The following is a 14,555-nucleotide window of genomic DNA, read 5'->3' on the forward strand; positions in this document are numbered from 1 at the left end:
CACTAAAGCCTTGTTCACACTCCCTGCAAACATAGGGCTTCTCCCCTGTGTGTGTCCTCTGGTGCTTGATAAGACTTGCCCTGTCATTGAAGCCTCGCCCACACCCTCCATACTGGACTCTTACAATTCTTGACATTCTCATCTCCAGGAATAATTTGCCTGTGTCCTCTGGATTCACTTTCCGGCCTATACTGGGCTTTTCCTCCATTATTCTCTCACGCATCCTGAAGTTCTCCATCTGTCCTTTGGGTGGGTAGGAAAAGGCCCGTGGAATCCTCCTCTGCCTTATCTTTTTAAGCAAAGGTTTGGACCTTTCTTTGACCTCTTGACTGTGAGCTTTGTCTTTCCAGCTGTGTGGATCAGAGTGTTGCTGCTGCTGATTCTGGTCACCTGGGCTGGGATCCTCTGGTTGGAGGTGATTTCTTGCAGATGTTCCTGGGAGGATCTGAGAGGGGTGATTGCGTTCCACATGTTGGCTGAGGAATTTCTGACTGGAGAAGGCCAGAGAGCAGGAGGGACATGGATGGATCTCTAGCTTTGGTTCTGCTGAAAGAGGAAGTTTTTTATTAGGGTAGATGTTGACAAGGCTGCCTGGGCTGTATGCTTTGTCTCATGGTAAGGCCTGCCCCACTGATCATTCTTGCTGTGTTGACAATGCAAGCTCTGCTTCTCACCAAGTGTCCCTTTACAGTCTCTTTTTCCATTCCATTTAATTCACAACATCTTCAGAAATCCAGAAAGGCTTTTTTTTTTTTTTTGGTGAGGAAGATTGGCTCTGAGCTAACATCTGTTACCAATCTCCCTCTTTTTATATGAAGAAGATTGTCGCTGAGCTAACACCAATATTAATATTTCTCTATTTTTTGTATGTGCGATGCCACCACAGCCTGGCTTGGTGAGCAGTGTGTAGATCTGCACCCAGGATCCAAACCCGTGAACCCTAGACCGCCAAAGTAGAGTGTGCAAACTTAATCACTACGCCACCAGGCCGGCCCCACAAGGAACTTTTTTACATGATGCCTAGATTAGGGACCTTCAAGTAGCATCAGAGGCAGCCTCACTGTATAGACGGGACTGCAGTGACCTTCCTCACATACAACACCTTTGAAGCCATTCACTCTGTGACACAGTGTTCGCAGCTATTTTATTCTACTGAGAGCTAACTACACTCTTGACGAGTCAGGTGGAATCGTCCTTAGTGACTTCCTGTGAAGGGAAAGGGATCTGTTAAGTTAGGAGCCACTCAGCCTGGAGACCTACAAATGGAAGGCAGGATGGAGTAGTGGTTAAAGAGAGGGCGTGTGAGTAAAGCTGAATTTGAGTCCCCATTCAAAAGGACATGTTTAATTGAGGACCCTTTGCATCTGGATCTGTCAGAAAGTAGGATGCAGATTGGACAAGACAGAGTGGTCTGGGTCGCACTGACTGAAGGACTCTGGCTCCTGCTGCCCTGACTAGGTCATGAAGTGCTTCCCTCACTTTTCCACAAATCATGAAATGGAAGTACATCCTTCCTCAAGCCTCACACCAAGTATTCATACTTGATTTATTTCATTCAGTCTTAGTCTTGAATAGGAAGTCTTGTTTCAAAACATATCCCCAGCCAGACTTCTCGCGGCCCCGATGCCCATCTATCTGCAGCCAACCCACCATCCTCTCCCACTGGGAGATGAAGTCATCCCTGCGGGGATTCCCCGCTGCAGTCTCCCTTTCAAGAGTTAACCACAGCATCATCTTAGGACGGAGAACACGCCACTGCCAGCTGAAAACGGCACAATGTTCCACCTCACCCGGGAAGATCCCTAGTGCCTGAGCACGGATCATAAGCCTTCAGGCTCCTGCGGGTTGATGCAGCCTCCTTTCTTATCCTCGGTGCTCCTTTACCACCTTTCCATTGCCACTTGAGTGGTCTCTCAGCCAGTCCTCAAACACCCCACCTCTCTCCTGCCCCAGGGCTCTTGCACTAGCTGCTCCCTCAGTCTGAAACCCTTTGCCCATAGGCATCTGTACATTTAAAATGTTATCTCCTGCGGCTGGCCCGGTGGCGCAGCGGTTAAGTTCACATGTTCCGCTTTGGTGACCCGGGGTTCGCCGGTTCAGATCCTGGGTGCGGACATGGCACCACTTGGTAAGCCATGCCGTGGCAGGTGTCCCACATGTAAAGTAGAGGAAGATGGGCACAGATGTTAGCTCAGGGCCAGTCTTCCTCAGCAAACAGAGGAGGATTGGCAGCAGATGTTAGCTCAAGGCTAAGCTTCCAAAAAAAAGAAAGAGCAGTAGTTCTGATCATCTTGTTCAATCTGGCACAAAGTAGGAGCTCACATGACACCTAACTGAAATAATGAATGAACACACATCAACATACACATACCATTTAGAAACAGGAAGGAAACCAGAAGAAACAGCTAAAAGAGCCAGAAGAAACTGCCTTGGTGAGAGAGCTGGTTGGTGACTGAAAATTTGTTTTTTGCCTCTAAGCCTTTCATCACTATATGCTGTTATATATTCTGTGCATGAACAAAAATAAAACATATAAAAAATTGCCCTAAGAGTCTGACAAGAAATTTTCACATATTGAGGTATCTGGGGTGGCTGTTCTGGTTTAAAACAAATTTGGCTCGAACTAAAGAAGCCTGACTTACAGCCTATCAAAAATATATTGTACATTTGCTTTAAGCACTGAGGTAAAGAAGGCATTAAACGTTATCTCAAAGTAAAGGAATGGACTCTGAAGCTAAGAATGCATCCTTCCCCTCCTAGGACTCCTGAAGATAAGTTTCCTTTCCTAAACACCAGGGTCATGTTGACCTGCTAACTTGCGACCGAGTATCTCTTTGAAACTTCGAGGACTATGTATCCTGGGTGTGTTTGATGTATATTCTTTGTTCAAAGGTATAAAACTGTACTGAACACCGTGAGTCTCTGGAATGCTTTCTTCCTTTGTGGAGACTGCCTTCCTGGGTCTTAATCCTCAGGTTGGCTCAATAAAACTCACCGTATCTCTCCTCTCTACAGAACCATTATTGGTAACTTGTGTCAACAAGTCAAAGGCATGTTAAATGCATCATTAATTCCTGAAGCATCTGAATTGAAAGTTTACTGACTTTAGACTGGATGTTACTTGACTTAGGAGTTGGACATGATAATTCCCAAGGAGAATCCTTTCTTTTCCTTCTGTTTTGAAGAAGAGCAGTGGTGCCCACCTCTCCCTGCCGTGAGCTCTCTCTTCCACTTGCTGCCCCACTTGATGCCCAGCTCCTGGCCGTACTCGTCCCCGTACCAGACCAGCAGTTCACAGCCCGGCCTGACAACCCGGCAGGTTCGGTAGAAGATCTGCCTGTGATATTGAAAGGCTACCAGGTTCTGCTCCTCATCATCCCGGGCACAGTTCACATACCTGGGGTTTAGGCAGGCAAAGGGAAAGAAAACCACAGGTGGTAAGTTCCCACTCCCTGTGTCCACCCACCTGTGTCCAGCTCCTCACCCGATGTTTATGGCCTGCCTGCTCTGAGCCCACCCATTCCTCCCACCACTCCTCGGGGAACCTTATATTCGTACCTAAGTCGCTTTCACAATCTCATGTGAATTCCTACCTCCAAGTCCTGCTTAAGTGCTCATCCTGTCTAGAATGCTTTTACCTCCTTGCCTAATTAATCATTTCCCAAAGGCCAGCTCCAGGCTTATCTCCTCCTTAGTTGGCCATAAAACCCAGTGACCCGTAGCTTCTCTGAACTCTAAATTAAGTTCTGTTTAATACCACAGAACCCAGTGCTAGATCATGGCCTCTGCTTCTAGACCAGCACACGTCATTCAAAACTCAGCCCAAGACTATCTTATTTTGAGAGCCTTTCTCCAATCTCCCCACACTTTATCTACAGTACCATCACTTGCCTCCCTCAGGTTCCCACAGCAACTTGAAGGCCTCTTTCTCTTAGCACAGTAACACAGAACAATAATAGTTTATTCCCATTCTGTATCCCCTGATAAAGTAAGAGCCCCTCAGTGAAAGGGGCTGGGTAATGAAGCACAGAGGCCAGGACCATACAGCAGCTCACTCCTACGCAGGCTTCAGAACCCAGTTTTAATTAGAACCCAGGAAGGAAGATGGGTTGCCCTCACAGATTAAAGGTTCCTTGTTTTAGGTTATCCTCGCACTGCATGCTTCTCAAAAAAATAGGAAAATTATAGTTAAATATTCCTAAAATCAATTGTTTAATGTCTGTTTGCAGTAAGTCCTCCACAAGGACATGTGATCTGCTTAAGTGATGAACTTCATCATTGAAACTGAAGCATAGTAAGTGCCTCATGAATGCTCATTAGATAAAGTGTAAATTCAGGCCCCTAAGGCTTTTTCAAGTCTCTAAAGTTTGTCTAGCATAAAAGTTTATATTTTGTGGACATATACTATATTTTTATCTCTTGTTTTTCTAAATGTCTCTTGAAATGAAAGAGCATTGTATGGAATAAAAAGAGGAACAGAGTCTGTAAAAGCCACAGATGGAGGTGTGATGAGAAGGAAAGGAATGTCGTTCTTTGTAAGGCTTGTAGGGAGAATGTCCCCTCTGCAACCCAGAAACCTACTGGCCTCACCTCATCCAGTTGGCCCAAGATATATCCTTTCCATCCACATACTCGTAGCAGTTTCTCCCTTTGGTGATCTAGGTTTCAGAAAAAACAGTTAAAAGCTTTTTTTGGTGGGGAGGTAACAGTCAGAAGAATTATTTTACTTTACTGTCATCAGTACTCTTTCAGCCGGCATGGATTCAATCACCAATTGTGACCACGTGATATGCTCCTTGCTCATCATCTACATGTCTGAGTTGATTTGTCCACTCAGGGCAGGGGTCCCACAAGGGAAGAGCCACTTCTTTGTGTCTGTGCCTCTGTGTTCCCACTTACCCTCTGACCTTTAAATAGGAGTTCCATGTTCTTGCAAAGTCCACTCAGCACAAAGAGCTAACAATGTTATCTCCATCCATGACCCAGCATGTAGAAGGTGAGGTCCCACCAGTGCACAAAAGGGATGTGGGAAGCCTGAGGACAGGGGAAGAGGTAGATGCTTCTCACCAGCCAGGAGTATCCGCTGTTGGCTGCCTCTTCATCTTCTGTGATCTGGCCCTCATAGGGGCCAAAGTGCAGACCCAATGGCAGATCAGACGCCTCGTTCCATACGCCAAGCCCAGCCTCAGGGATACCCGATGGTCTGATTCTTAGCCCAGGGGGCAGAGTGAGGGCTGAGCGGTTGGGATGCCCCTTGTCCACTGCACTGTCCTTTACAAATATAGGGGGCCCATGAGCAGCACAGCTGTCAATGAAGAAATTCTGACAATTCTCACAATCTGGAGGCGAGAGCAACAGGGATTAGGGAAAGTATTGTGCATGTTCCTGGACATAAAGAGCTTCAAAAAGAGCCCAGCACTCACATCATTTAGGTTCAGTCTTGTACTCCAAGTTACCAAAGGAGGGGAATGATTTGGGGGACAAAATGATGAGGTAAAATTATTGTACCAAGACATAACAGCCTTCTTTGTGAGTGGGCCGAGAGCGTCACTTACAGAGGTAGTCGTCATCCTGTGGCTCGCTGACCTCTTGGTATGCATGGCCCTTTCTTTCTCGTAGGCTGTACATCTTCACTCCAACCTCCTTTCTCCTGAGTTCTAAGTGAGAGAAGAGTAGGTGAATGAGGTTGGCAGAATCTGGAGTGTTAGTCCCTGTTTTATCAGAAAATGTGAAATCTCCTCCCATCAAATTATCACCTGTCCTTCTATACTCTTTTTCCTCTCCCTTAACTATTGGTTCAGAGACACTAAGACTCTGCACTGATTATAGATGCCTAATTCAATTTGTTTCTGGCTCTTCCCATGATCAAGTTTAAATTCCCAACCTTTATACTTAGAAAATAGTTCATTCACATATTTATTCATTCAGAAAATATTTGTTGAGGGCGCATTACATGTTAGGCATTGAGCAAAGGCCTGGGCATACAGCACCAAGAAAGTGTGATCACAGATGGATTTATTGGATAACCTTCATGTGTCAATTCTTTTATATTTAATTTAATGATTTCAAGCAATATCTGAGTTATGAATCCTTATCTTCACTTTATAGATTAGCATCCAGGAGCTCAGAGAATTTATAAGATTTGCCCAAGGCTCCAATGCTAACTTCAGGTCTCAGCTTAGTGCAGCTTAACCCAGGCCTATCTAAAGTCCACCCCATACATCTAGGCTGTATTCACCAACCTTACTAGAGGACTTAGAGGGACTAAAGTCCCTAAGTTATTTTATCTTACCCAATTTTCGTCTAGAGTGCTGTTGAGAGGAACTTGCTTCTCCAAGAGGAGACACTGGTTTCTGGACCTGTTCAGAGCTACTTGTCTTCAGCAATTTTGCTGTTCCTGACAATTCCTTCAATCTGGATTCATTACTTAATGGTGCCGTGCGCATTCCCTTCAAGGTGAGAGTCACATATTAAAATACAACATACTTTTTTTTAGTTCTTTAGGGCTTATGATGTGCTTTCACATGCACGACTTTAGCTAATACTTCAACAAGTCTTGGAAATACCTGGGGAGTCTGAATACTAGAGGGAAAAGAAAGGGCCTAACTGGGTAGCGAATTCAAGACCAGGACCCACGTCTTAATGTTCTTTCCCTTCACCTTTCTCTCAAATTTCTCCATAAAAGTGAGGGTGAGGGAGGGAGAATCCTTGGGAAGAATGGCTGGAGAACTGTAAGGTCTGTGAAAGACGAGGGTAAGGCTTCTAGAGAAAAAGAGGAGGTCTTCTCTGAACCAGTAGACACTTGATGGAAGAGGAAATGTAGAAAAGTGCAGAGGATACAAAACACATGTGGAAAACGAGGTGACAGAACAGTGAGATTGGGAAGAGAACAAAAAAGTGGCTGGCAGAAAGGCATCTAGACAATAAAGAAACTGATGCTAAAAATTGCAAATTGCCATGTCTTGGGAAGAATATTTAGAATTAGATTAGCTGGTTCCTGTCAATTCTCTTTGAATAAGTTTGTACCACTAGCTAGTTCTCTTCAGTTTCCTGATCCATAAGTTGGCATATATGCTAATTCTTAATGTTGTAGTGAACATGAAATATAATATAGTCACACACCTCATAACAATGCTTCGGTCAATGATGGACCGCATATATGATGGTGGTCCCGTAAAATTAGTACCACATAGCCTAGGTGTATAGTAGGCTATACCATCTAGGACATACTATGATGTTCACACAATGGCGAAATTGCCTAACAACACATTTCTCAGAAGATATCCCTGTCGTTAAGTGAAGCATGACTGCAACATTCACCAAAATGTTTTTTGAACTATTTAATGCAGTATGACTGTGAGAGTACAGTCCAGCTATCAATTTACTCCCTCAACTGTCTCCATATTTGAAATCAAGCTCACAGATATTATCTCCAGCATTCCTTGACCCTTTTACTTGTAATTTAATTTGTAAATGTGGAATCACTCATCCAGAAAACATTCAGGGGGCCCTCAGGGGCCCTGAGGTGGGCCTGGGACTTCTGAGAAGAGCTCTCAATGCAGAGGCAGGCTAAACAAATGATTCCAAAAAACACAAAGTTGTCACATTAGAGCTCAGGGGAAGGAACCGTTCCTTCCTCCTACCAGACAGCATTTGAAATCAGCTCCAGATGGATGAGTTTCTATTGAATAGTGAACTCCTTAAGCAGCCCTTAAATCATTTTCTTCTTTGTTTTTTCTCAATCATCAAACCTGAAGCTACTCAAGGCTGGGAGATGCTTCTTATCAGAGTGGGAGGCTCTGAGGGTGGAAATGCTATCTCCTTCTTTTTCATCTGGGACCATCCACTGCACAAATTGCCCATATATTTGTAAGCTTCCTTTAGTCACTTTAGCATAGCAAAAAGAGCTGAGGTTGAAATAATCAGTCAGGTGAATGATGTGAAGATGTATGAAAAAGGCAATGTATGAGCTTGTAAGTTGTTTAGAGATGGAGCTTTGAATTAGCAACCACTGATACTGTGATCTCAGGCATATATTCAAACACTTCTGAATGTGTTTCCTCATCTATAAATGGTGATAGTTATAGTACCTACCTCATAGGGTTCTTGTAAGGTTTAAGTGAGTTTATTCACATAAAATGCTTAAAATAAAGTTTGAAATATTGTGAAAATAACAAGTGGTAGCTACTATGGTTGCCGTTCTTATTAACTATTAAAATGATGATGATATTGGACATTGTGCTAAAGAGATCAGGAAGGGAAGGCAGCAGTCCCTGGGGTACTCTGTGCGTTCACTTACTCTTACCTGTGTTTGGATCCATAAGGATGATTTTCTTGTCAACAGGATTTGGGCAATACTCACCTTCTGTTGTTTACTCTGTTCCACTCTGAAGGCCACCCAAGAAGGTTTGACTAAAAGGTAACGAGAAATCAGTGTTTTGGTTGGTAAATATTTCCAAATTCTGGAGCTTCTCATTAGAGATGCAGAATTCTGAATTAGAGTGTAACGAGTACAAGGATTATTTAATGGTACCTGGAAGATGGTTTCTGCAGTGTTATCAAGGCCTATGCTTCTACTGGGGACATCAAGTAATTTTCTTAAAATGTTGAAAAAATAGACAAGACCTCATCTATGCTTCATTCTATGTTTATGAGGTATGTATCTATTATATTTATTTAAAAAAATAAATTGGGCTTTAGGACAAAAAATACTCAACAAACTAGGAATAGAAGGAAATTACCTGATATAATAAAGGTCATATATGAAAAGTCCACCTCTAACATCATATTCAATGGTGAAAACCTGAAAGCTTTTCCTCTAGGATCAAGAATACAGCAAGGATGCCCACTCTCACCACTTCTATTCAATATGGTACTGGAAGTCCTAGCCAGAGCATTAGACAAGAAAAGGAAATAAAAACATCCAATTTGGAAAGAAAGAAGTAAAATTATGTCTGTTCCCAGGTGACATGATCTTACATGTAGAAAATTCTAAGGATTCCATAAAAAAAACTCTGTTAGAACCAATAAATGAATTCAGCAAAGTTACAGGGTACAAAACCAACACTCAAAAATCAGTGTCAGGGACCGGCCCTGTGGCCAAGTGGTTAAGTTTACAGACTCTGCTTCCGCAGCCCCGGGTTACGCCAGTTCGGATCCTGGCCATGGACATGGCACCACTCATCAGGCCATGCTCAGGTGGTGTCCCACCCAGCACAACCAGAGGCACTCACAACTAGAATATACAACTAGGTACTGGGGAGTTTTGGGGATAATAAGAAGGAAAAAAAAAAAAAGAAGTTTGGCAACAGGTGGTAGCTCAGGTGCCAATCTTTAAAAAGAAAAAAACAATCAGTTGCATTTCTATGCACTCACAAGAACAACCCAAAAAGTAAATTAAGAAAACAATTTCATTTATAATAGCATCAAAACAATGAAATAATTAGGAGTGAAATTTATCAAGGAGGTGAAAGACTTGCACACTGAAAACTACAAAACATTGTTGAAAGAAATTAAGGAAGACACAGCAAATGGAAAGACTTCCCATGTTCCTGGATTTGGAGATGGAACATTGTTAAGATGGCCACAGTACTTGAAGCAATCTAAAGATTCAATGCTATCTCTGTAAGAATACCAACGGCATTTTCTGTGAAAGAGAAAAAGCCATTCAAAAGTTAATATGGAATCTCAAAGGACCTCAAATAGGCAAAACAATCTTGAGGAAGAACAAAGCTGGAAGCCTCACACTTTGTGATTTCAAAACATATTACAAAAATACAGTAATCCAATGGTATAGTATTGGCATTTATATAAACCAATAGGACAGAATAGAGAGCCCAGAAATGAACTTTTGGGTACATGGTCAAATGATCTTCATCAAGGGTGCCAACACCTCACAGTGGATAAAGAATAATGTCTTCAACAAACGGTGCTGGGAAAATAGACTATCCACATGCAAAAGAATGAAGATGGACCCTATCTTACACCATGTACAAAAACTAACTCAAAATGGGTTAAAAACCTAAATATAAAACCTGAAACTATAAAACTCTTAAAAGAAAACAAGGGGAACATCTTCATGACATTGGACTGGGCAATGATTTCTTGAATATGACACTAAAAGCACAAACAACAAATACAAAAATAGACAAATGGGACTACATTAAACTTAAAAGTTTCTGTGCAGCAAGGGACACAATCAACAGAGTAAAAAGGCAACCTATAGAATGGGAGAAAATATTTGTAAAACGTATATCTGATAAGGGGTTAATATTCAGGATATATAAAGAACTCCTACAACTCAATAATAAAAAGCCAAATGACCCAATTAAAAATTGAGTGCTATGGATTGAATTATGTCCCCCCAAATTTATATATTGAAATCCTAACCCCTGATATGATGATATTTTGGAGATGGGACCTTTGGGAGGCAATTAGGGTCAGATGAGGTCAGGAGAGTGAGGCCCTCATGATGGGATTGGTGCTCTTAGGAAGAAGAGCGATCTCTCTCTCTCCCAGAGAGCAAGCGCATACAAAGAAGAGGTCGTGTGAGCACACAGCGAGATGGAGGCTGCCTACAAGCGAGGAAGAGAACTTGACCATGATGGCACCCTGATCTCGGACTTCCAGCTTCCAGCACCATGAGAAAACAAATTCTGTGGTTTAAGCCACCCAGTCTGTGGTATTTTTTTAATGGCAGCCCGAGCTGACTAATCCCACGGGAAAAGGATTTGAATAGGCATTTCTCCAAAGAAGATATATAAGTGGCCAACAAGCATATGGAAAGATGCTTAATATCACTAATCATCAGGGAAATACACACTAAAACCACAAGGAGATATTATCTCGTATGCATTAGGATAGCCATTATCAAAAAACCAGACAATAACAAGTGTCCTCTATGGCAAGGACGTAGAGAAATTGGAAGTCTTTGATACTGTTGGTGGGAATGTAAAATGTGGTAGCCACAGTGGAAAATAGTATGCAGCTTCCCCCAAAAACTAAAAATATAACTGCCATATGATCTAGCGATCCAACTTTGGGCATATATCCCCACAAAATGAAAACAGGATGTCAAATAAATATTTGCACACCCATGGTCATCGCAGCATTATTCACAATAGCCAAGACGTGGAAGGAACCTAAATGTCCATTGACAGATAAATGGATAAAGAAAACATAGCATATGCATACAATGGAAAACTATTCAGCTCTAGAAAGGAACAAAATCCTGTCGTTTGCTGCATCATGGATGGACACTATGCTAAGTGAAATAAACTGATCACAAAAAGATAAATACTACATGATTCCACCTATATGTGAGGTCTCCAAAGTAATCAAATTCACAGAAACAGAAAATAGAATGGTTGTTGCCAGGGCCTGGGGGAGGAAGAAATGGCAGTCGTTCGATGGCTATAGAGTTTCAGTCTTTCGAGATGAAAAAGTTCAAGAGACGTGTTGTACAAAAGTGTGCATATAGTTAAAAATATTGTGCTGTACACTTAAAATTAAGATCATAAATTTATGTGGGTTTTTTGCTGTCAAGTGTTTTTTTTTTTTAAATGAAATATTGGGGAGAGGCATTTTTTTTTAAAGATTTTTTTTTTTCCTTTTTCTCTCCAAAGCCCCCTGGTACATAGTTGTATATTCTTCGTTGTGGGTCCTTCTAGTTGTGGCATGTGGGCCGCTGCCTCAGCGTGGTCTGATGAGCAGTGCCATGTCCGCGCCCAGGATTCGAACCAGCGAAACACTGGGCCACCTGCAGCGGAGCTCGCGAACTTAACCATTTGGCAACGGGGCCAGACCCTGTTACGTGTTTTTTTACACACACACACACACTCTGACTGGGTTGGGGGGTTTAGCCGGGTCTGGATAAAGACGTGCAGGCATATGGTAAATCATGGGACGCCTGTTCCCTATGGAGACTGACTCCACATCAAAACCCTTGTGGACGACCATGAGTTGGGTGTTCGGATCTCTTATGCTGCTTTTAAGAGCCTGAGGAATCAGAAACCCATAGAGGGGGAATCACCACCTCATTTAAGCTGCTTTCTCCAAGTCAGTCCGGTTGACTCTTGGTCTAAACTCTCCTGTCTGAGCAGCAGAAGAGGAAGGGAGTTTCTCACTTGGGCTTTATAATGACTGTGTGTTGTTTCATTCAGCTGATGCTGTCTCTGGTCAGTGACGCGTGGGAAAGATCAGGGAGACCAAATAATTCTCTCAAACCCTCTCACAGACGCAGACCAAGCTTCAGGTTCCTCGTGGCGGGAAGATCGTGTGGCGCGATTCAACATCCATAAATAAATCAAGGATCTTTACACCATATGTCAATCACTTCCTCTTCCGGGACATTCGATGCCATAACTGAACCATCGTGGGATTAGTGTTAGAAAGCTCTTGGGTGGATTCACAGTCTAATTCTTTAAATGCTTTTTCATTAATTAACAGTGTTTAGCAAAGATAACCTTTTTTTAAAGAGATGATAAATTTTAAACACATAGAAAAGCACGGAGAATTATACTGAAAAACCCATACATCCGTCGTTCGCTCATATCTCAACATTCTGCCACGACGGCGTCAGATACTTTTAGCTCTATGTCAAAACTCAAAAACGAACGACAACTAAGGAAGACAGCGAAGCCGCGCGCCAGCCCTTCCTCCTTTGCTTGTGAGGACAGCTCTTCCGAATTTGGTGCTTATTCGTGTTCGGATTTTGCACGTTTGCTGCTTCTTAACGCATCCGTAAATGGCCTGCGGTCGCTTCCCCGCCGAGAGCCGTGCGGCCGCCCTCCCGCGCCCCGAGCCTCTACGTTCGGGGGGAGCACAGGCTCCCCCGAGACCGGGCCGGTGGGTGCAGACGGCGCCTCGACCCTCCAGCCCTCACCTTGCTGCCTTGGCGTCCACTCCTCATCCGAGTCCTCGGCGTCCTCGTCCCGGCGTCTGCTGGCCCGCCTGCGGTGGCACATGAAGGCCGGCCGAGGCGCCCTGAGCCCTGGAAGGAGGCAGACTCGATGTCGGGAGGGGAAGAGCGCGCCGGAGGGAACGGAGGCCCCGCAGCGGGCGGGCCGGGAGCGTGTGGAGCCCGCAAGCTGTGGCTCCGCGTCCCGGAGGAGCGCGGTCCCCCGCAGACGTGTCCCCACGGAAGGGGGCCCGGCGCACCAGCCACCCGAGAGCGCCGCCTCCCGCTCCCCGCGCCCGGCGCGCCCGTACCGATGGTAAGCAGCGCTTCGTAGTTCCGTTTCACGTTCCGGTACCGGCTCTTCTCCCAGTCTCCCATCTCCGCCCACACTTGCTTGGAGAAGTACACGGAAATGTCCTTGAACGCATCCTCGGCCTGGAGAGACGGCAGCTTCCATCAGACCGGGGGCCCCGCGTGCGCCGCGCCGGCCTCCGCGGCCTCTCCTCGGACTGCGGACCGCGCGCCACGCGGGCATCTTCGCAGCCTCCAGACGCGGGCCGTCGCGCCGCCTTGTGCCGCGCCCCCTTCCGTGCGCCCCGCGGGGTGCCGCGCCCCCGCCGGCCCCTGGAGCGGGCCTCGGCACCCTCCCAATCCGGCCCTCTCCCTCCGCGGACCCCTCACCGTGGCCCCCCGCCGCGCGCTGCCCTGGTCTCCCGCGGCGCTCTGCTCGGGGCACAGGCGCGGGCTCACGGCGCCGGCGCTCATCGCGCTCGCTCGGGGCGTCCCGGCCCAGGCGGGCCCTGCGGAGGGAGAAGCGACGTGAGCGGGCGGCAGGCAGCCGCGGGCCTCCTTCGGCAGGGCGTCCGGAGCAGGGCGCGGCCGGAGAGGAGGATTCCTGCCAGGTTTGGGGGCTCCGCTGCGGAGTCTGGAAAACCCGGCGGAGGGCGGGCCGGCTACGGACGCAGGCCGCTGGGGTCAGGGGATCCGGGGTGTCAGGCTGAGGGGACCCGGGGTCTCGGGCTGAGGGGATCCGGGGTCTCGGGCTGAGGGGACCCGGGGTCTCGGACCGAGGGGATTCGGGGTCTCGGGCCGAGGGAATTTGGGGTCTCGGGCCGAGGGGATCCGGGGTCTCGGACTGAGGGGATACGGGACCTCGGGCTGAGGGGACCCGGGGTCTCGGGCTGAGGGGATCCGGGTCTCGGACTGAGGGGGTTTGGGGTCTCTGGCCGAGGGGATCCGGGGTCTCGGGCCGAGACAGCTCGGGGCCTCTCACGGGGCCTCTCCAGGTCCTCTGGCCTCGAGGTGAGTCGGCCCTTGAAGCTGGGGTGCAGCCCCCCGGCCCTGAGGCGGGCCTTTGGTCCCTCCACCCTGGTGCTATGTTTAGAGCCTGTCAGGCCGAGGGGGCTTGGGCTCCTCAGGGGCTTTGGGGAGTCTAAGCTTTAGGGCATTTGAGGTCCCTGAAGCTGAGGTGCTTTGGGGTCTCAGGCTGAGGAGATTTGCGTCCCTCGGGCTGAGGGAATTGGGTTCTCAGGTCCAGGGGACTTAGGGTCCCTCCAGGTGGAGGGATCTGGGGTCCCCTGAGGCCAACTGCGCGGCGCCTCTCCGGGTGCGGGGCTGTGGGTCCCCCAAGCTGAGGTTGGAAGGGCTCGGGCTGAGG

At 46.5% G+C, this 14,555-nt stretch overlaps 1 protein-coding gene across 1 annotated transcript; it reads right to left on the reverse strand.

Moving 5' to 3' along the window:
- Positions 1 to 285: 285 nt before the first annotated feature.
- On the reverse strand, positions 286 to 13,663 carry PRDM7 (PR/SET domain 7). The gene is given in 10 exon segments (XM_046682066.1): positions 286 to 546; positions 3,214 to 3,397; positions 4,591 to 4,658; positions 5,068 to 5,339; positions 5,556 to 5,657; positions 6,293 to 6,449; positions 8,363 to 8,412; positions 12,884 to 12,991; positions 13,210 to 13,333; positions 13,580 to 13,663. Coding segments are annotated over 10 exon segments (1,410 nt in total).
- Positions 13,664 to 14,555: the final 892 nt, after the last annotated feature.

The sequence above is a fragment of the Equus quagga genome, chromosome 13, assembly GCF_021613505.1.
Source record: "Equus quagga isolate Etosha38 chromosome 13, UCLA_HA_Equagga_1.0, whole genome shotgun sequence".
In the NCBI taxonomy this organism is placed as follows: Eukaryota; Metazoa; Chordata; class Mammalia; order Perissodactyla; family Equidae; genus Equus; species Equus quagga.